The 20,720-nt window shown below is 43.8% G+C and overlaps 1 protein-coding gene across 3 annotated transcripts; it reads left to right on the top strand.

Annotated features, from left to right (window-relative positions):
• Nucleotides 1–1,877: 1,877 nt before the first annotated feature.
• Nucleotides 1,878–16,215, top strand: LOC110504008 (bromodomain and WD repeat-containing protein 3). Of its 3 annotated transcripts, none has more exons than XM_021582777.2 (41): nt 1,878–2,109; nt 2,212–2,270; nt 2,379–2,408; nt 2,628–2,687; nt 3,553–3,700; nt 3,827–3,925; nt 4,082–4,242; nt 4,346–4,567; nt 4,898–4,998; nt 5,089–5,159; nt 5,390–5,490; nt 5,672–5,712; nt 5,810–5,911; nt 6,001–6,154; nt 6,480–6,614; nt 6,706–6,834; nt 6,924–7,149; nt 7,382–7,549; nt 7,810–7,999; nt 8,150–8,240; nt 8,345–8,485; nt 8,585–8,655; nt 8,767–8,968; nt 9,099–9,215; nt 9,445–9,552; nt 9,701–9,825; nt 9,930–10,012; nt 10,151–10,262; nt 10,374–10,435; nt 10,525–10,680; nt 10,799–11,045; nt 11,128–11,197; nt 11,286–11,333; nt 11,421–11,546; nt 11,631–11,783; nt 11,980–12,149; nt 12,252–12,544; nt 12,635–12,790; nt 12,876–13,229; nt 13,369–13,506; nt 13,627–16,215. In XM_021582777.2, exons 1-41 carry the CDS (start codon nt 2,073–2,075, stop codon nt 15,030–15,032), a joined length of 6,663 nt encoding a protein of 2,220 aa, XP_021438452.2. In that variant the 5' UTR covers nt 1,878–2,072; the 3' UTR covers nt 15,033–16,215. The 3 variants fall into 3 exon arrangements, with proteins under 3 accessions (XP_021438452.2, XP_021438451.2, XP_036817108.1); XM_021582776.2 differs by having other exon boundaries at nt 1,879–2,109; nt 13,369–13,512; XM_036961213.1 differs by lacking the exons at nt 1,878–2,109; nt 2,212–2,270 and adding an exon at nt 3,103–3,155 and having other exon boundaries at nt 2,380–2,408; nt 13,369–13,512.
• Nucleotides 16,216–20,720: the final 4,505 nt, after the last annotated feature.

The raw sequence follows: 20,720 nt of genomic DNA on the forward strand, positions 1-20,720 counted from the left end.
ACGAAGCATCGTTACCCATCACTCCACAAAAGCCACGGCCCTTGCAGAGCAAGGGGAACAACTACTTCAAGGTCGTCACCGATTGAAACTCTATTTAGCGCGCACCTTAGTCGCCACTGATCCCTTTTTCATTTGTCTGTTTGTTTTTTCTTATTAGTTTCACCTGTGTTCTGTATGTGCTTAATGAGCTTCCTTATTTAAAGTACGTGTACCCGCCCTTGTTTTGTGCGGGATTGTCTTTATGTTATGTGTGTGCATTTTAGGTAAAGGTGTGTATTTTCTGGACTTGGCACCCTCTGCGCCTGACTCCTTCCTCACCCACCTAGTCCCGCATGACAGGCTACCTAAATATGATCCCCAATCAGAGACAATGATAAACAGCTGCCTGTGATTGGGAACCATACTAGGCCAACATATAAATATAATTCACCTAAATAACCCACCCTTAAATCACACCCGACCTAACCAACATAGAGAATAAAAACTCTCTATGGTCAGGGCGTGACACCTCCAAACCTGAGCATAAATTCTCCTGACCTGCTATGAAAAGTCACTTCTGACATTAGCTGCATATCCCATCTAGTCAAGATCCCTCAAATGCAAGTGCAGGATAGACACCACATGGAGACTAGAAAACAATATACAGTATTTACATGATGTAAGAAATGTGGGTATATCATGTCATGTCTCCAGACAAATGTCTAAAAATAAGTATTCCTGAAATTGTCATAGCACTAATATTTCGCCTACTTGTCAATTCAATTGAAGCCTAGGAGAACGCTTCCTGACGGAATGTATAGTGCCAACTGTAAAGTTTGGTGGAGGAGGAATAATGGTCTGTGGCTGTTTTTCATGGTTCGGGCTAGATCCCTTACTTCCAGTGAAGGGAAATCGTAACGCTACAGCATACAATGATATTCTAGACGATTCTGTGCTTCCAACTTTGTGGCAACAGTTTGGGGAAGGCCCTTTTCTGTTTCAGCGTGACAATGCCCCCGTGCACAAAGCGAGGCACATACAGAAATGGTTTGTTGAGATCGTTGTGGAAGAACTTGACTGGCCTGCACAGAGCACTGACCTCAAACCCAACAAACACCTTTGGGATGAATTGGAACCCTGACTGCGAACATCAGAGCCCGACCTCACTAATGCCCTTGTGGCTGAATGGAAGCACACAGCAATGTTCCAAAACCTAGTGGAAAGCCTTCCCAGAAGAGTGGAGGCTGTTACAGCAGCAAAGGGGGGACCAACTCCATATTAATGCCCATGATTTCGGATTGAGATGTTCCACAAGCAGGTGTCCACATACTTTGGGTCATGTTGTGTATTTACATGAAGTAAGAAATGTGGGTCTATCATGCCATATCTCCAGACAAATGTCTAAAAATAAAAAGATAATATTCCTATTATTGTCATAGCACTAATATTTCGCCAACGCAATTGAAGCCTATCGTGCACTGCACAGGCTAATACTGCATTGTTCTCATCAGCATTGCATAGCCTACTTGTCTATACAAATGGATGCATGGATATTTTTCTTTATTTAGTTGAGTTATTGAAACAAAGCCTAAATAGTGTAGCTAAGTGAGTGTATCAAAGACAAATTGCATCGGGTAAAATAAAATGTGACAGATTTACATTTTTTGTTTTGCCATCACATATGACGTCATCAACAAGACACTCGACCTTGTCGAAGACAACAACAATGCGTCTTTATACTATAGTTTCGCATATATAAATAGCTTTAGTTCGTAACATTGACCCAAAGCTTTCTAATGTATTCAAATAGAATATCAGTTCATTTAGAGGGCGAGCGTCGCTTTGTCTTTGTTGTAGTCGAACAAAAAATAAAGAGTTGTTCCCCACCCCCTATTTCCTCTGCTGTGGCGGAAGTAACTCGTATTGCTGAGGCCTCATCCTTCCAATGGCGACTGAAAACAGGCTGATTAGAAAGCGGGAGCAACTGTGGAGGGGGTCAGAGCAGTGTAACCGAAATTAAATAAATATATCATACTCTCACTAGTCATAAAGTTAGTTTCAAATTGTAGACCCACCAAATCACGGCCGATTCAATGGCCAAAAGTCGGAATATTTCGCTCCTTGAATCAGGTAAGGCGAATATAGTTGCCTAATTCATTGCTTAAATTATATATAAATCTTGATTTAATTGATATCCAATTGTGCTCACTATTTTATTATATTCACTTACAGAGCTATATTACCTAATTTCACGTTTTCTAACAACGGGTCCATGTCAGAGCGCGGCTGAGGTAAATTGGCGTGCCTTATTGACATCGTTTTTCTTACTATTCAAAATTGTTGGCGAAAAGTTCATGAAAGCAACACATTCGAAAAACCTATTTTTGTATCTATTGCAGGTTCTAGCGAGCGAACTAGAAGAATATCAGGTGTGTATTCCGGTAGTAGCGGCGTTCTGCCGTCGGTGTATGTAGCTACTAGCTATCCCGATTGGACTGGAACGTAGAACTTGTCTCACTCACGAGTTTTAATGCTTCTCTGACCGCCTCACTCGTTTGACATCACATGTTTTTACTAACTTAATTTCTGGCAGTATTTCTAGCATCTTGAGTGTTGTGATTTACACTAACACGCACCTTTTTGGATAGCTTTTGCCTTGCAGATTAGACTGGCAAGGAAATGAACATCCAAGATCTTACGAAGATTTGGTAAGTCTATAATCTATAGATGTAAATTAAATGTCGAATATCTGTTATTGTTGATTGACAGCCACGTTGTGTCCATGCATAGGCTATTTACTCTTTGTTCTATTCAGCTTTATTCGTTGTTACATTCTTGTTACATAATAACCTGATTTAAACTTTTACCGGTATGTAGGATTACTTATTTTTGTATGTTTCGAAAGCTTAACGCTGTAGTATAGAAACACATTTAACACATTTAACTGTATCTGTTGTACTGCAGATAGGGTGGGGACTCTTTGGGTTCTGGCTACGTCAGGACACCACTGTTGACCAATCCACGTCCTTAGAAAGGCTGTAGTTGCGTTATTTTCCTTGTGACCTGTGTTGTGATTCGTCGGTTGATGAATGTGTTTTTACATAAAACGTTCTGCCCACAAAGAATACAGCACACTGGTGGAATGAGATCCGATGTACATGAAGAACCCAAGTTATGTCAGTGATTCTTTTTTTTACCCCCTAGAAAAATAAATGCAATTTTCTTACAGTACCACTGGCTGACAGTCTATTAGACAGAACTACTATGATGATCTAAATAATAATATATAGACAGTGTGGTTGCAGTCCTGTAGTTTCACGATTCCTGGTGTCATTTGTATTTTTATTTTTTCATTTAGCAGATGCTCCAGAACGACTTAACCTATTCGGCTGGTGGATTTGAACCAGCGACCATTTCAGTTACTGGCCCAATGCACTTAACAGCTACCCAAATATAAATATACAAATGTTGTGATGGCTTGATTGAAGAAAGAACAAAGCATGCATAATGGTTTAACAATGAAAGCTGGATTAGTCATTCTGCTCATCATCAACACTATTTTTGATCCCATAGGTTGCAGCCAACGGACACATTGCACCTGACCATTTGCTGCAGATCTGTAAGAAGATTGGGCCGATTCTGGACAAAGAAGTGCCATGTGTTCCAGGCGTACATTCCCTACTGGGAACTGGGAGGCAGTCCTTACTCAGAACTTCAAAAGGTACAAAGCTTTACATGCATCTTGATTGAGCGTGCATTCTAAATGTATACATCAGCAACTATTTGTTCTGAAATCGAATTGTAAAATGAAATGATTCAATTACTTATTTCTTTCCATCTCTTCCAGGTTACGGCAATGTTCGGAGGAAAGGCTCATCATTTGCTGCCCTGCACAGAGGGAGACCACCAGAGATGCCTTTGACCTGCAAGGATCCTCCAAATCTAGGTGGGTATTCCCTGACACAGGATTGACACGTTCACACATTATTTTCTATTCATGCCAGTGCTGTTAATTCAACTTAACGCATTCTGTGTTGTTTTCTGTTAAAATGATTCTGTTATCATGTTTGCACTCTGAATCATAGTGTTTTGTCCTTCACAGTGGAGGTGTACAGAGGAAGGGAGCTAACAGGTACTCAACGGTTCTGCCCTGTGAACCCTGTGAGCAACTATCAGCACATGCGGATGCACAGGAGGATTCTGGGTCATCTGTCTGCAGTCTACTGCATTGCTTTTGATCGGACCGGTCTCAGGATTTTCACCGTGAGTTTTGTCGTCATAAAGATCAAGTTCTTGGGGGAAATCATGTTAGGTGGTATACCCGAGGCTCATCACTTTATCTACCTTATCAAACCCTACTTTCAAGGGCTCGGACGACTGCTTGGTGAAGATATGGTCTTCGTTTGACGGGAGGCTTCACTCCACCCTGCGAGGACATTCTGCTGAGATCTCAGACCTGGCTGTCAGCTTTGAGAATACCTTGATGGCAGCTGGCAGCTGTGACAAAACCATCCGAGTGTGGTGCCTTCGTACCTGTGCCCCTATGGCTGTCCTACAGGGGCACAGTGGATCCATTACCTCCCTACAGGTAGGCGCTTCCATATTCCTCCAACACCCTTATTATGTTTCGATCGACTGTAATGTTAGCCGGGCAAATAGTATGTAAGCTAATGCTGTCCACAGTTTTGCAAATGTAGGACACTATGCAACAGTGCAATGCGTTAACTGCACACAGCACTTTTTAACTCATAATGTACATACTAAACCTGATTTGCTTCAGCAGCTCACATTGGACTTCTAGTGTGATTTGCTGTCTGTACCGTAGACATCCCTCAGTATAGGGGATGTCTACATAAGTATATAACTACATAAGTATATCTGGAACAGCATTTAACTTTGTGAATTACATCTGTCTCAGTTCTCACCGTTTGCCAAGGGCTCAAAGAGATACCTGGTGTCCACTGGAACTGATGCAACAATCTGCTTTTGGCAGTGGGATGTCAATAACATCAATTTCAGGTGAGTTTCAACTACTGGTAATTTGATTTAGATAGTAATTGCATCCTGAAAATGACATAAATCTGAAACATTTACACTCTGTTTATGAAGTGATCGCCCGCAGAAGTTTACAGAGCGACCCAGGCCGGGAGTTCAGATGGTGTGCTCATCATTCAGTCCAGGTAACGATGTCAAGATAGCAGTTTTGTGTAAAATAATGCTTTGGCTCATTAAATACATTTCTACAAATTGATCATACTATTACACTAACCATAGCTGATACGATTTTAACAGAAGTATTGATTCAACTTTTTACCTCACCAACTGTTACAAGTTATTCTAACATGGGTATATAAAGGCTGAACCAAACTGGGATAAATTGATAGTTTTTTTGTTTTATAAAACATTTTAGGTGGTATGTTCTTAGCGACGGGAAGTACTGACGATGTCATCAGAATATATTACCTGGGAGGTGGGAACCCTGAAAAAATATCAGAGCTTCATGAACACACGGTAAGATCCTTTTGAAGAGCAGATAAACCATCACATAGCAGCGAAAAGCTGAACACAAGAAAATGAGTTCCTAAAATAAATAATCATTAAATCCATTGAAGCTTTAATTTACAACGAATACAAACAATGTTGATGTAATATTCTAATCATCATTGTTGTCAATATATGTTCTAATTTTTAGGACACGGTCGACAGCATCCAATTTTGCCACTCAGGAGAAAGGTATGATCAATGTGATTAGTTGAAGCACTCACCTTAGCCCAACCGTTTTCATGAGGATTGCCTAGAGTCCATTGTCTTGGTTTGCCTCGTCTCGTAGGTTTGCGAGTGGCAGTCGAGATGGCACAGCACGCATCTGGAGGCTGACTCAGCGTCAGCAGTGGAGGAGCCTTCTTCTCAACATGAATGCCACTCTACCAGGGTAAGGAATGAACAGCTTGCCGGCACCATTACATACACCTACACATGCTTGTATCTGTTTTTATCCTTTCATATCAACTTTCTCCGCAGCTCAGAACACGCAACCTGTGAGGAAAGCTTTTTCAAGCCCAAGGTCACCATGGTAGCGTGGGATCGCCATGACAACTCAGTAATCACAGCAGTCAACAACCATATCCTCAAAGTGTGGAACTCCTATACAGGCCAGCTGCTACATATCCTTAAAGTAGGAGCAACTGCATTGTCTTACATTCTATTTTCATGAACAGTGCTGTCTCACAAAGATAGCTGAGGACATGTTGTATCTATGACTACTAGTAGTGTAGATGAATTTCCATCCTTCAACTATTTGTATATAAATAACTGTTGAGGGATAGTCCTAGATTCTTTAGTCAGGAGGACATTCTAGTTCTACTGTTTTTCCCCTTGCAACTGCTTATCACTGTAAGCATGCTTTTCAGGAGCATTTCCTCAAAACATTTTGTCCAGTGACTTGGCAAAATAGCATCAGACAGTGATTTGACCTGACAGCTGTGTGATGCTCTGTGCAGGGCCATGAGGCTGAGGTGTTTGTCCTGGAGCCCCACCCCTCAGATCCCAGGATCATGCTGTCTGCTGGCCACGACGGAAACGTCTTCATCTGGGACATCGTCCGGGGCACAAAGACACAGCACTACTTCAACATGGTGAGGAGGAGCCACGCACCACAGAAGACAGTAACATCCATTCTCTCCAACTATGACTGACTCCATCTTGGTTGCTCTGTCTGCCCTACAGATTGAGGGCCAGGGTCATGGTGCTGTCTTTGACTGCAAATTCACTCCCGACGGCCAGCGCTTTGCCTGCACAGACTCCCACGGTCATCTGGTCATTTTCGGCTTTGGGAGCTCCAAGCCATACGAGAAGGTAAGGCTGGAGCTCCTACTATATCTATGCATAGGAAAGAGTCCTTTATTCAATGGTTTGAGGTTGACTGCCTGTCTGTCTTTGTCCAGCTTCCAGATCAGGTGTTTTTCCACACCGACTATCGGCCACTGATCCGGGACGCCAACGGCTTTGTTTTGGATGAGCAGACCCAGCAGGCACCCCACCTCATGCCCCCTCCCTTCCTGGTGGATGTGGATGGGAACCCCCACCCCCCTATATACCAGCGGCTGGTCCCTGGGAGGGAGAACATTGCAGACGAACACCTGGTGCCTCAGCTGGGATATGTTGCCACAAGTATGTAAACTAGCATTTACGAGACAGTTGTAAGGCAATATGATCCTTTTGTTTATTGGACCACACTAAAATAGCAGTTGGGCACGTGTGGATGGGTGGATTTTGTTTGACCAGTGTAACTACCATCTGTTTCTCTGTGAGTTTGTGAGTGGGTGGATGTGTTAATATGTTTGAGAAAGTGGTTGTTACTTAAGACCCTGTTACTTAAGACTGTCCATGTTGTCCCCCTCAGGTGATGGCGAGGTGATGGAGCAGGTGATCAGTCAGCTGACCACAGACCACGAGGAGGCCACGGCCAGACGCAGCATTCTGGATGACACCATCAGGCAGCTGCAGGAGCAGCAGGACAGGCAGAGCAGACCAGGGACACTGGCCCCAGCCCCCAGCACCCCACGCAGAGGTACTGGAACACAGCCATACTGTCAGTTCTACTAGCAGTATTGTGTGGTGGCGTGCAAGATAACATATTCCTAGCTCTTTTACTTTCTATAAGCTACCATTGCTCTGGGGCATGCTCAAAAACTTTGTATTCCTACATGTTAATGGTCGAGGACTCTATTGGAAATGGAAAATAATTTCTCATCCATTATGGTTGAAGGAATGATTGGGTCCTGGACAAGCAGTGATGTTGTGTTCCCTTCTCTCCCACTCTGTTCCCAGCATCGGTGAATGAGCGAGGTGCAGCTGAGGTGCTGTCGTCCCCTAACGTGGGTCTGCGGCGCAGTGGGCAGGTGGAGGGGGTGAGACAGATGCACCAGAATGCCCCTCGCAGCCAGATGGCCACGGAGAGGGACCTGCAGGCCTGGAGACGCAGGGTGGTGGTACCTGAGCTCTCGTCCAGCAGTTACAGGTGAGACCGACATCCCTCAAACAACAGGGGTAGATAATCTGTATAGTTGGTTATATAACACAAAGGATGTCATGTATATAAACAAGCCTACTCCTGAATGGTTCATCGCTAGAACATTAGTCCTGAAATTAAATGTGTAAATGATCTTAGTTACCAGGATGACTTCCGAATTACAAAAGGAGAGGAGGAGATTGCCTTATACAACGCAAAGAAACGCCGTGTGACTTACGGCAGTTGTAGAGTAAGTAGACATATATTTATTACTTTTAAAAATCATGACTGAACACAGGAATTTTTAAATGATACTGATGTCATACCTGCATTTCTGCTTTGCTTCTGCCTCAGGATGATTCTGAAGATGAACTGCCTTGCATCAAACGAGCACAGTCCCGCAAAAAGCAAAAAGTCTTCCAGCAGAGCAGAGATGGCATTGTGGAGGAATTAATCGAGTTCTCCTGTGAGGAGGGAGAGGGGACCACATCAGAGGTACATTCTATGCTTTTGACGTGTCCGTTAGAGAATAACAAGCTATTTTGGAATATGGGTGAAGGAGGTCAATCTTGCCATCTCCTATCCCTCCTCTAGGACCATGAGATGGAGGGCAGTGAACTGGATTCATCCAATGACGAAGAGGAATGGAAAAGTGACAGTTCAAGGTACAGATAAGCTCCTTGCTTCTCTTGATTCCTTGCAAGAGGTACATGACGTATGTCATATTGTTGTTTCCCTTGGTTTAATGCTAATATAACTTGCGTTTCCCATGACAGCCACTCGTCCAGTGAGTACTCTGACTGGACTGCAGACGCTGGGATTAACCTGCAGCCCTCCACTCCCGTGTCATCACGGAAACGAGTTCGCCGCCAGCTTAGCAGCTCGGAGGAGGAAGAGATCGAGGAGGAAGAGAAGCAGCAAAGTGAGGATGAGGAACGACCACCTCAGAATAGCAAGCAGAAATCCAAGAAGCCCAAGGTTAGCCACTGTACTAACCTGCATATTTTCTGTCAGTGCTTGCATCCTGTTATGGTATGACAAAAAGTAGTTTCACACTTCTCTATTGAATATTGAATAAATCTTACGTAATTGTTCATTTGTATCACAGCGGCCTAAAGCCAGGCCGTCGATCAACAGAGAAGTCTCCAACGAGTTCAGACCCTCCACGTGGATCACTGATGTCATTCCCAGGAAGTCTCCCTTCGTTCCCCAGATGGGTGATGAGGTACGTGGCTCTGTCTGGACCATATGTCTCCCCTACTGTGTTGTGTGCATCTCTGATGTCTACATCAGAGGAGGCTTGTGGGAGGAGCTATAGGAATGGCTGGAATGGAACGGTGTCAAACAAATGGAAACCACATTTCCATTCTAGCAATTTCAATGAGCCTGTCCTCCTATAGCTCCTCCCACCAGCCTCCTCTGATCTAATTACTATTACCCTCTCTCTCCCTCAGGTAATCTATTTCCGCCAGGGTCACGAGGCGTATGTGGAGGCGGTGAACAGGAACAACCTGTACCCCATTAACATGGAGAAACAGCCCTGGAGGAAGATGGAGCTGAGGGTAAGAACATATCCACTCTGCTCCAAACTAGGAAACGGATGAATCTGTCTTCCACTGATGCGGTAGAAAACGGGCTAGTGTGTTGAGAGGGCCTGTGTATAAAATGACATTGTTGAAGAGTAACTTGACGCTCTCCATCTCTCTACAGGACCAAGAATTTGTTAAAATAACTGGGATCAAGTATGAAGTGTGCCCTCCGACACTCTGCTGCCTGAAACTGACGCTCATTGACCACGGCACGCGCAAAATCACAGACAAATCATTTTATGTCAAGTAAGTGATGCAACCGCTTCAAAGTGTCTAACATTGAAGATGAATGTACACAGATATTACCAGAGCCATTTGGTAACTTTGGACTTCTGTACGCCTCCCCTCAGGTATCATGACATGCCAGATGTGATTGACTTCCTCGTGCTTCGGCAGAGTTATGACGAAGCACGCAGTAGAGTCTGGCAGCCAAGTAAGTTAACAATACATCTCTCCTCAGGGGTTCCTTACACTACTCAAGGTCCAGTAACATATGAGATGAACAGGTCAACATTTCGATACAATGTTTTCTGCATTCCCCCACCTAAAATGGTAACATTCCTCACTGCAGATGACAGATTCCGGTCCGTAATAGATGATGCCTGGTGGTTTGGGATTATTGTTTGTCAGGAGCCATATCAGCCTGAATATCCAGACAGTCATTTCCAGTGCTTCAAAGTCCGGTGAGAATGTATTAAAGTGCTAGTATGATTGGGTCTGCAATGTTGGAAACCAGTCAAAATGGTCCCCAACGGTTGATGCTTCTAACCTGCTTGTCTTTGTTTTGTTGCCAGATGGGACAATGGCGAAACGGAGAAGCTAAGTCCTTGGGATGTGGAAGCTATTCCAGAGGATGGTAATTTTAACAGACTCTGTTGTAAATGAGACATTCTAGTACATTATTTGGTAATGGACTATATGGCAACAATGGTGTGTGCTCTTCAGCCCAGCAACCTGAGTGTATAGGTGGAGGGGTTCCAGTGACAGCAGAGGAGATGAGAGAGGTCATGTATAAACCCCAGACAGGAGAGTGGGGTGAGAGGAGCAGAGATGACGAGTGTGAACGCATCATAGCAGGCATTGACCAACTCATCACTGTCGGTAAGCACCACTGCATTTTGGTACTACTTCCTCCTCAACAGACCCTGCATTGTATACCATTCCTAGATGGGCTAGTGAGGTTTTGAATTTAAAATGTTCTTTTCCTTCTCATTGACAGATATTGTAGCCCCATTCTCTGGCCCGGTGGACATAGTTCAATACCCAACTTACTGCACGGTGATAGCCTTCCCCACAGACCTGAGCACCATCAGACTGAGACTGTTGAGTAGGTTCTACAGGCGACTGTCCGCTGTAGTTTGGGATGCCAGATACATTGTGCACAATGCCCGGACCTTCAATGAGCCAAGGAGCAAGATAGCCCATTCAGCAAAACTTATCACAGATGTCCTGCTAAAGTTTATCAAGTGAGTTATCCAAGTGTTATTGAGCTCAAACTTTTATACAGATACATTTTTAACAACTTATGTTGCCTTTTTATTTCCTCAGTCGACCTAGCTGTACAGATATCATGGAGATCTACAATGCAATTGAAGACATGGACTACACGGATGATGAGGTAAATCAGGTTTTTATGTGGCAAGTCATTCAAACCTTGCTCTGAAATGTTTGGGATGAACTGATGTTGATTTGAATGTCTTTCCCAGGACCTGGAAGAGGCACCAGGCACCTCTTCTGGACACAGACTGTGCCAGGTAAGTAATGAAAGATTTATGTAAAATCATCAATGAAAACTGAGGGAAGTGGCTGGGAATGTTATCTTGTGTCTTCCTTCATCCCAGCGCTCTTCGGAGACGGTACCTGACCCAGACTCCTGGAAGGGGCAGTGCAAACGCCTGATGAACTATGTCTTTGAGTGTGAGGACTCTGAGCCCTTCAGAAAGCCTGTGGATCCTACCTCCTACCCAGTAAGAGAACAGAGAGTTCTACTGCAATAATGACTCTGGCTTTGACAGAACTGTTGATTGAATGGGACTCATGTCTGTTTGCAGGACTACCTTAGCATCATTGACACTCCCATGGACTTTGAAATGGTGAAGGGGACCCTTGAGGAGGACCGTTATGAAAACCCCATGGAGCTCTGCAAAGACACACTTCTGATATTTGCCAATGCTAAAGCCTTCACGCCAAACAAACGCTCAAAGGTATTTCAGCTCTTGCATTTCCAAACCATACAAGTGATTCCAGTGTAAAAAATCCTACCTTGATCAAAAACTTATTGAGTTGATTTTTCATTTACAATTTGACATTGGTCAGGTTCTGGAGTGTCATCAATCTAGTGACTAGGACCTGATGCCAAATTGGTGTGCTCTACATATTTTTTATCTCCTATGTCCCCAGATCTACAGTATGACTTTGCGGCTCTCTGCATTCTTCGAAGAGCGAATCAGAACAATCATATCGCAATACAAAACTGCTGTTAAGAGCAGCGAGAAGCTCCGCCGCAGCCAGAGGTTCCGAAAGAAGCTTCAGCACCACGAGTCTGCTGCACCCAGCACTGACACCACAAGGTAGGCCTCATTTCTACTGCCCACGGACCTCATTGGGCTTAAGGAAATGTACTTGTCCACATGACGTACAGCACTTCTAATTATATTATTATTTCCCTTCAGTCAAAAGAGGACTGCTCTAAAAACTCAGGAAAAGGTGGAAGCGGCGTCGACGACCAAATCTACCTCAGCCAAAGTGTCTGCTCCTGAGAGAACCAGGAGGAGGAGCCACAGCAGTGACAGCTCAGGTCACAGCTCTTCTGAAGCTTCCTCAAGGTCAGACTCTGAGATTTACAGTGAGTTATATATGAGTGACTCTGAAGAAGAGAAACGCCCGAGGTCCTCACAGCACCATCACAGCACAGAGACCAGGGGAACCAGAAGAGTCACCAGGAACAATGGGGCAAAGAAGAAAAGTGAGTATTTCACATAAATCCGGCAGAAGGCAGCTAGCTCTTATTAGCTGTCCTTCTAATAAAATCCCTGTTTTTGATGTTTTATTTCAGTTGCTGAGAGCGAGAGTGAGTCCTCCAATGAGCGGGAGGAGAGTGAGGACAGTGAGAAGTTGTCCAACTCAATGTCTCACAGATTCCCCAACAGGTCCAGCACCAGGCTAACCAGGAACAATGCTGTTAACCATAGGAAGCATACCAAATGGCCAGGTAAACACCATCACACCACAGAGCAGATATTTGAGTTATTATATGATTATTAGCCATTAAAATGTTGTCGCTGCACTGTGTCCAGAGAGGGGTTCCCAGATGAACGGTTATAGCAGAACATTTGGGCGAGGGAGGCGACGAGGGAACGACTCTGAGAGATCACCATCCCAGGGTACAGACACTTACCGGGATGAGGAGGAGAATGTGGGCCGCAGGACATTGAAAAGGAAGACTGCCAGGGCAGCCGTTAACAAGATGAAGCTTCTGGAAGCCTCTGAGGAAGACGATGGTTCAGCCTCTGAGGATGAGGACAAACATAGGCGGAAAAGCAGCCGCCATGCGACCCGAGTCAGCAAACGCACTGCCGTGATCCAGAGCAGCTCTGAATCCGAGGATCAGTCATCAGCCTCTGGATCCGAGGATCCGTCATCAGCACAGAGTAAGCACACAGTCAGTTTAGACCGGTTTGGATCAACTTTTGTTTTCAAGGATCTACTGTACCAGAACCACAAAAGGGGGCATTCTTTGAGAACAAATTTCAACACTATATTCTTTCTCTCACCTATGTTCTAAAAAAGGCAAGGATTCATCGGGTGATTGGGAGAACAATGAGGACAGTATTGAGAGTGAAGCTTCATCCTCTCGTTGCCATCAGAATGGAGAGAGTAAGAACTCCAGCAGCCGCAGGATGACCAGACAAGCTGCAGTGACGGGGGGTAAGGGTAAGAACTACAGGCATACTGTAGATGCTTTCACAGTCAAGGCTACTTTCTCTCTGCCTTTACTCCAATTGCATTCATTTGTTGCTGTAGTGTTAATGTTTCTATCTCTTTCAGATGATTTGTCTCATGTAAATGGCTACAGCACAAAACATCAACTGGCTGATAGTAACTCTGAGAAAGAGGATGAGGAGAGCTCTGATGGTGAAGAAGGGGAGGAGGAAGAAACTATTGTCTCACAGAAGTCCTCCAGAAGCACCGCAACTGCTGCAGTGAGCAAAAGTAGAACTTGCATTACCAGTTATGTGGCAGAAGAGAAGTCTGGCTCCAGAAAGAGACAACACACAACACGAGACCACAATGCTCAAAAGCACCCTCACAAAAACGGGAGGAGGGTGGAGAAAGAACATCCTAAAGACTCTGAGAAAAATTGTAAATTACCATCAAAAAGCCAAGAGCAAACATCTGCCTCAACCCACAAACAGGATGGCCCTGAATCAGAGGAACTCAGTGACACTCCAAAGAGATCAAACTCTCGCAAGAAAAGACTGAAATCTGAAGAGGAGGAAGATGGGGAGGAAGACGAAGCAGACAGCAACCTTTCATACGATGAATCTGAGGGAGAATCCAATAAAAAAACTCCATTGCGAAACAAAAGGCAGAGTCGCAATGACTCTGCTTCAGAGAGCGAGGAGGAAGTTGTACCCAACAGGAGAGCAAGGAGGAAACTGCATGCTTCCTCAGAGGAAGAATCTGATGGGAAGGAGAAGCATAGCCCTAGCATGCGGCCTTGCCTTCGAGCCCAACCAAAAAAGAAATATATCAATGAAGACTCTGAGGAGGACTTGAACTCTGAGATGCAAGGCAGTTGTAAGAATGGGAAGAGCAAAACTGTTTCACATAAAGGATATCAACGCAACCGAAGAAAAGCCTCCCCAGCTGCTACAAAACGACAGTCCTCTTCCAAGAGAAAACGCATTTACACCTCAGACTCCTCAGAGAACCCTGATGAAAAGAAACGGTGCGTGCGCAAGGCTAAAGCTAAGCGCTACTGTGATAAGGACGAGAGGGAGGCAAAAAGATCCAACTCAAAACATCCCAAGAAGGAATCTCGATCCAAGTCAGAACCCGAGGACTGTAATAGTCAGGAAGATGCCTCTTCTCAAGGGTCAGAGGATGAGGAGGAGGTTGAGTGTCCGAGATGGAAGAGACGTTTGGAGCGACAGAAACGCAAGCGAAAAGAGAGCTGCAGCAGCAGTGCCCACAGTTATGCCTCTGAAAGCGAAGAGGAGGAAGAGTCCTCTGCCTCTGAGAAGTCCTCTGCTAGCTCAGGTTCCCAGAACAGTACAAAGAGAAAAAGCCACAAGAGGTCAAGGGTCAGCGAAAAGGGTGCCGTCCGCCACTCTCGACAACGCAGGAGGGATGCATCTGAGGCAGACACTGACCAGGAACCCCAGAGTGGAACACGTATCAAGACCCGAAACCGTGGCAAACGGACGGTGACATATCACGACAGCGAATGAAGGACTTGGCGCAGCAGGCTTGGCCAGAACGAGACTAACTGGAGACCTTGAAGACACTTGATCGCCACATTAAGGTAGTAGCACTGGAGCCCTTTCAAAAGGAAATGCTGTGAATCTGTTTCATTCAGGGATATTTATATTTTCTATGAAAAAATAATAATAAATGGAAAAAAATAAGGTAAAAAAATGTATGAATGCAAGCATTTGAACAGCTGGTTTTCACAAGTGTGTGTGTGTATATATAGAGCAAACCACCTCCCATTCTGCTTTTGTGATTTGGCCAGCTAAATAACCGTTCGGGGGAGCATTGTCAGCTTGGGTGCTATCTTAATATACCTCTGTTTAATCAAGCATATTTTGCTGGTTTGCACTAAGAAACACACTGTAAAGAGGTATTTCATACACTAGTTTTGCATTAGGAACTCAGGGGTCAACTAAGTTTACCGTAGTCTCAGAAATGCAGTCTTGGGAGTTAAGAGTAGGTAGGGATAAACATTTCCAGGATGGCGGATTCAGTCCAAGCACACTCGCTGAGACAACTAATCTTCTTCACCCTCCTTTTGACTTCAACACTCCTTTGTAAATCCACATTAATTATCCTTTAATGTATTGTGTGGCGACTTGTTGATATGAGCCAAAATGTACAAATTTGAATTCCTAGTTTTCCTCCGTTTTGTCTTCATTTTTTCAATGTTTATTTTGCAATATTTCGTTGTGTATTCTAGTCATTGATTGAGGTGTAAATATGAGATTGAGTGATGTGGTTTGGGGATCACTCTGTAGCAAACCATTGCTTATTTAAATTTGAGTATTCATTTTCCTTTTGTATGACATTGCAATGCATTGTCTTGCCACATGTCACAAATTGGTACCCTTTTGCCAAGTACAGGAAACCAAAAAGTACTTATTGCAAAATACTGTGATTTCTCATATTGGGAAGACATTCTAGTGTTGTTCTGTATTATGTACGTTCAGTATTAAATTCATTTTCTGAGATTTTTGCCAGTCGTTCTGGGGGGGGGGGGGGGTCTTGAACTGCAATTGCATTGACATTTTTGCTTAATGTTTTTCATACTTTGATACAAACAGATTTCACAGGGAAAAGTTCCTGGTACTCAGTATGGTTGTGGAGTGCAAGAGGGCTGTTTTTTTCTGGTTAATAAAGACATCAATTCAAGGCAAATTTTGTATGTGTTATCAATTTCAGTGTTGGTCTTGACCACATTAAGTGTCTCTGTCGGATAAATTTTGTACTGATACGTTTGTGCTCAGTCTGACAGTGAGGACGTAATTTCTTCCCGGGACCAGCTGAAAAGAGCAGAGTAAGGAAACACATGATCAGCTTCCATTGTCACAATGCATAAAACCGCTTTGCCAGACTAAGTCTATACAATTCTGCCTTGAAACATTAATACAGTATCTTAACCGCATATTTATTATAAACATGTTTTTTTTTCGCAGTGGGAACCTAATATTAGTGCACTCATGTAGGAGAGTGCACTCTGTATAGCACAGGCCTGTTGGTGTAGTGGAGTTTAAACGCAAGTATAAACCCTATACCCACTTCTTTTCAGTGGCTATTGCGTATACTTAAGGAATAAGGCATAAGGGGGTTGTGTTATGGCCAATATACCACTGCCAATATACCACTGCTATCCAGGCACATCGCGATGCGTCGTGCGTAAGAACAGCCCTTAGCTGTTTTTTTGGCTTTGGGGGTGACCCCCCCACGAGGTGCCTTATTGCGCTTATAAACTGGTTACCAATGTAATTGGAGCAGTAAAAATAAATGTTTTGTCATACCCGTGGTATACGGTCTGATATACCACAGCTGTCAGTCAATCAGCATTCAGGACTTGAACCACCCAGTTTATAATTACTTCTTAATCCCTGATGCGTATCAGTATTGTAGTGCAATAGATACAGTGCCTTGCGAAAGTATTCGGCCCCCTTGAACTTTGCGACCTTTTGCCACATTTCAGGCTTCAAACATAAAGATATAAAACTGTATTTTTTTGTGAAGAATCAACAACAAGTGGGACACAATCATGAAGTGGAACGACATTTATTGGATATTTCAAACTTTTTTAACAAATCAAAAACAGAAAAATTGGGCGTGCAAAATTATTCAGCCCCCTTAAGTTAATACTTTGTAGCGCCACCTTTTGCTGCGATTACAGCTGTAAGTCACTTGGGGTATGTCTCTATCAGTTTTGCACATCGAGAGACTGACATTTTTTCCCATTCCTCCTTGCAAAACAGCTCAAGCTCAGTGAGGTTGGATGGAGAGCATTTGTGAACAGCAGTTTTCAGTTCTTTCCACAGATTCTCGATTGGATTCAGGTCTGGACTTTGACTTGGCCATTCTAACACCTGGATATGTTTATTTTTGAACCATTCCATTGTAGATTTTGCTTTATGTTTTGGATCATTGTCTTGTTGGAAGACAAATCTCTGTCCCAGTCTCAGGTCTTTTGCAGACTCCATCAGGTATTCTTCCAGAATGGTCCTGTATTTGGCTCCATCCATCTTCCCATCAATTTTAACCATCTTCCCTGTCCCTGCTGAAGAAAAGCAGGCCCAAACCATGATGCTGCCACCACCATGTTTGACAGTGGGGATGGTGTGTTCAGCTGTGTTGCTTTTACGCCAAACATAACGTTTTGCATTGTTGCCAAAAAGTTCCATTTTGGTTTCATCTGACCAGAGCACCTTCTTCCACATGTTTGGTGTGTCTCCCAGGTGGCTTGTGGCAAACTTTAAACAACACTTTTTATGGATATCTTTAAGAAATGGCTTTCTTCTTGCCACTCTTCCATAAAGGCCAGATTTGTGCAATATACGACTGATTATTGTCCTATGGACAGAGTCTCCCACCTCAGCTGTAGATCTCTGCAGTTCATCCAGAGTGATCATGGGCCTCTTGGCTGCATCTCTGATCAGTCTTCTCCTTGTATGAGCTGAAAGTTTAGAGGGACGGCCAGGTCTTGGTAGATTTGCAGTGGTCTGATACTCCTTCCATTTCAATATTATCGCTTGCACAGTGCTCCTTGGGATGTTTAAAGCTTGGGAAATCTTTTTGTATCCAAATCCGGCTTTAAACTTCTTCACAACAGTATCTCGGACCTGCCTGGTGTGTTCCTTGTTCTTCATGATGCTCTCTGCGCTTTTAACGGACCTCTGAGACTATCACAGTGCAGGTGCATTTATACGGAGACTTGATTACACACAGGTGGATTGTATTTATCATCATTAGTCATTTAGGTCAACATTGGATCATTCAGAGATCCTCACTGAACTTCTAGAGAGAGTTTGCTGCACTGAAAGTAAAGGGGCTGAATAATTTTGCACGCCCAATTTTTCAGTTTTTGATTTGTTAAAAAAGTTTGAAATATCCAATAAATGTCGTTCCACTTCACGATTGTGTCCCACTTGCTGTTGATTCTTCACAAAAAAATACAGTTTTATATCTTTATGTTTGAAGCCTGAAATGTGGAAAAAGGTCGCAAAGTTCTAGGTGGGCGAATACTTTCGCAAGGCACTGTAAATCATGCACAAAGTAGCATACGAAATCGCAAAGCACGTGAACTCTATTCACATGCCCGCCGCGCACAGTTTCAGCGGAATATCATCTGCAGGCAGCCAATAAGGCAACAATGTGTATGCAAACCAGCTATTGAAAAAGTTTAGTCCGAAGTGTTGGTTCGAGTGTGGGTGGACTGGGGAGCAATGCCCTGACAGGCATTAGAGCCAATGGAAATACAGCAGTCACATACAGCATGGTGTTAAAAGTTAAGCAATCCATAAACTCAGACATAATAAGCCAGTAGGTCCCAATCATAAGAATACAAAAACACAACCATTAAGCATTTCCCAATTGAAATATACAACTATTACTTCCCATTGTAAAAAAAAACAAAACATTTAAGTTTAGCACACAAAGTAACTGTTTAAAGTGGATCTGACAGCGTTACTTTGAACTACTTTGCAGATATAAAACAGACAATCGTAATATCAGCCAATATTAAATACACACTTTATGCTACAAAACCAACTTTATAAGAGGTTTTAAAAATAGGTTTTATTTGACTCAGCGTTACATAGCGTATACTAAGGCATTGTTGGCAGAATAGATGGATGCAGTTCAATGCATGATTAATATAATTCAACAATACATTTCTTGCTAGTCCAAAAAATATTGCTATCTGGCCTAGTAAATTGATTGCTTCCTCCATTCGGGATGCCCTGGTAGAGTTTCAATGACTCAATATTCTGGACAAAAATATACAAATGTAACTAAGCATGAGAATGTCAGTATAATGAAAGTAGCAAGGGCAGCAGCCTTCTGAGTGGCGCAGCGGTCTAAGGCAGAGCATCACATTCAGTGCTAGAGGCGTTACTACAGACCCGGGTTCATTTCCCGGGTTGTGCCACAACTGGCCAGGTCTGGGAGTCCCATAGGACAGAGCACAATTGGCCCAGCATTGTCTGGGTTAGGGGAGGGTTTGGCCAGTGAGGCTTACTTGGCTCATTGCACCCTAGTGACTCCTTGTGGTGGGCCGGGTGCTTGCGGTCTGACCCCGGTCGCCAGTTGAACGGTGTTTTCTCCGACACATTGGTGCGGCTAGCTTCTGGGTTAAGCTGGCGGGTGTTACACATTGAACAACAACAAACAACGACACAGAGAATAAACAAACAATACAGTCAATAACACAGTAGAAAGAAGTCTATATACAGTGTGTGCAAATGAGGTAAGATAAGGGAGGTCAGGCAATAAATAGGCCATAGTGGCGAAATAATTTCAATTTAGCAATTAAACACTGGAGTGATAGATGTGCAGAAGATGAATGTGCAAGTAGAGATACTGAGGTGCAAAGGAGGACAAAAATAACAGTATGAGGATGAGGTAGTTGGATGGGCTATTTACAGATGGGCTATGCACAGGTGCAGTGATCTGTGAGCTGTTCTGACAGCTGGAGATTAAAGTTAGTGAGGGAGATATGAGTCTCCAGCTTCAGTGATTTTTGCAGTTTGTTCCAGTCATTGGCAGCAGAGAACTGGAAGGAAAGGCGGGCAAAGTAGGAATTGGCTTTGGGGGTGGCCAGTGAAATATACTTGCTGGAGTGCGTGCTACGGGTGGGTACTGCTATGGTGACCAGTGAGCTAAGATAAGGCGGGGCTTTACCTAGAAAATACTTATAGATGACCTGGAGCCAGTGGGTTTGGCGACGAATATGAAGCGAGGGACAGCCAACGAGAGCATTTTTGGTGACAAAACGGGTGGCACTGTGATAGACTGCATCCAATTTGCTGAGTAGAGTGTTGGAGGCTATTTTGTAAATGACATCACATGAGTGAAGGATGCTTTGTTGCGAAATAGGAAGCCGATTCTAGGTGTCATTTTGGATTGGAGATGCTTAATGTGAGTCTGGAAGGAGAGTTTACAGTCTAACCAGACACCTAGGTATTTGTAGTTGTCCACATATTCTAAGTCAGAACTGTCCAGAGTAGTGATGCTGGATGGGCAGGCAGGTGCGGGCAGCGATCGTTTGAAGAGCATACATTTAGTTTTACTTGCGTTTAAGAGCAGTTGGAGGCCACAGAAGGAGAGTTGTATGGCATTGAAACTCGTCTGGAGGTTAGTTAACACAGTGTCCAAAGAAGGGCCAGAAGTATACAGAATGGTGT

Source organism: Oncorhynchus mykiss, chromosome 24 (assembly GCF_013265735.2).
Source record: "Oncorhynchus mykiss isolate Arlee chromosome 24, USDA_OmykA_1.1, whole genome shotgun sequence".
NCBI lineage: Eukaryota > Metazoa > Chordata > Actinopteri > Salmoniformes > Salmonidae > Oncorhynchus > Oncorhynchus mykiss.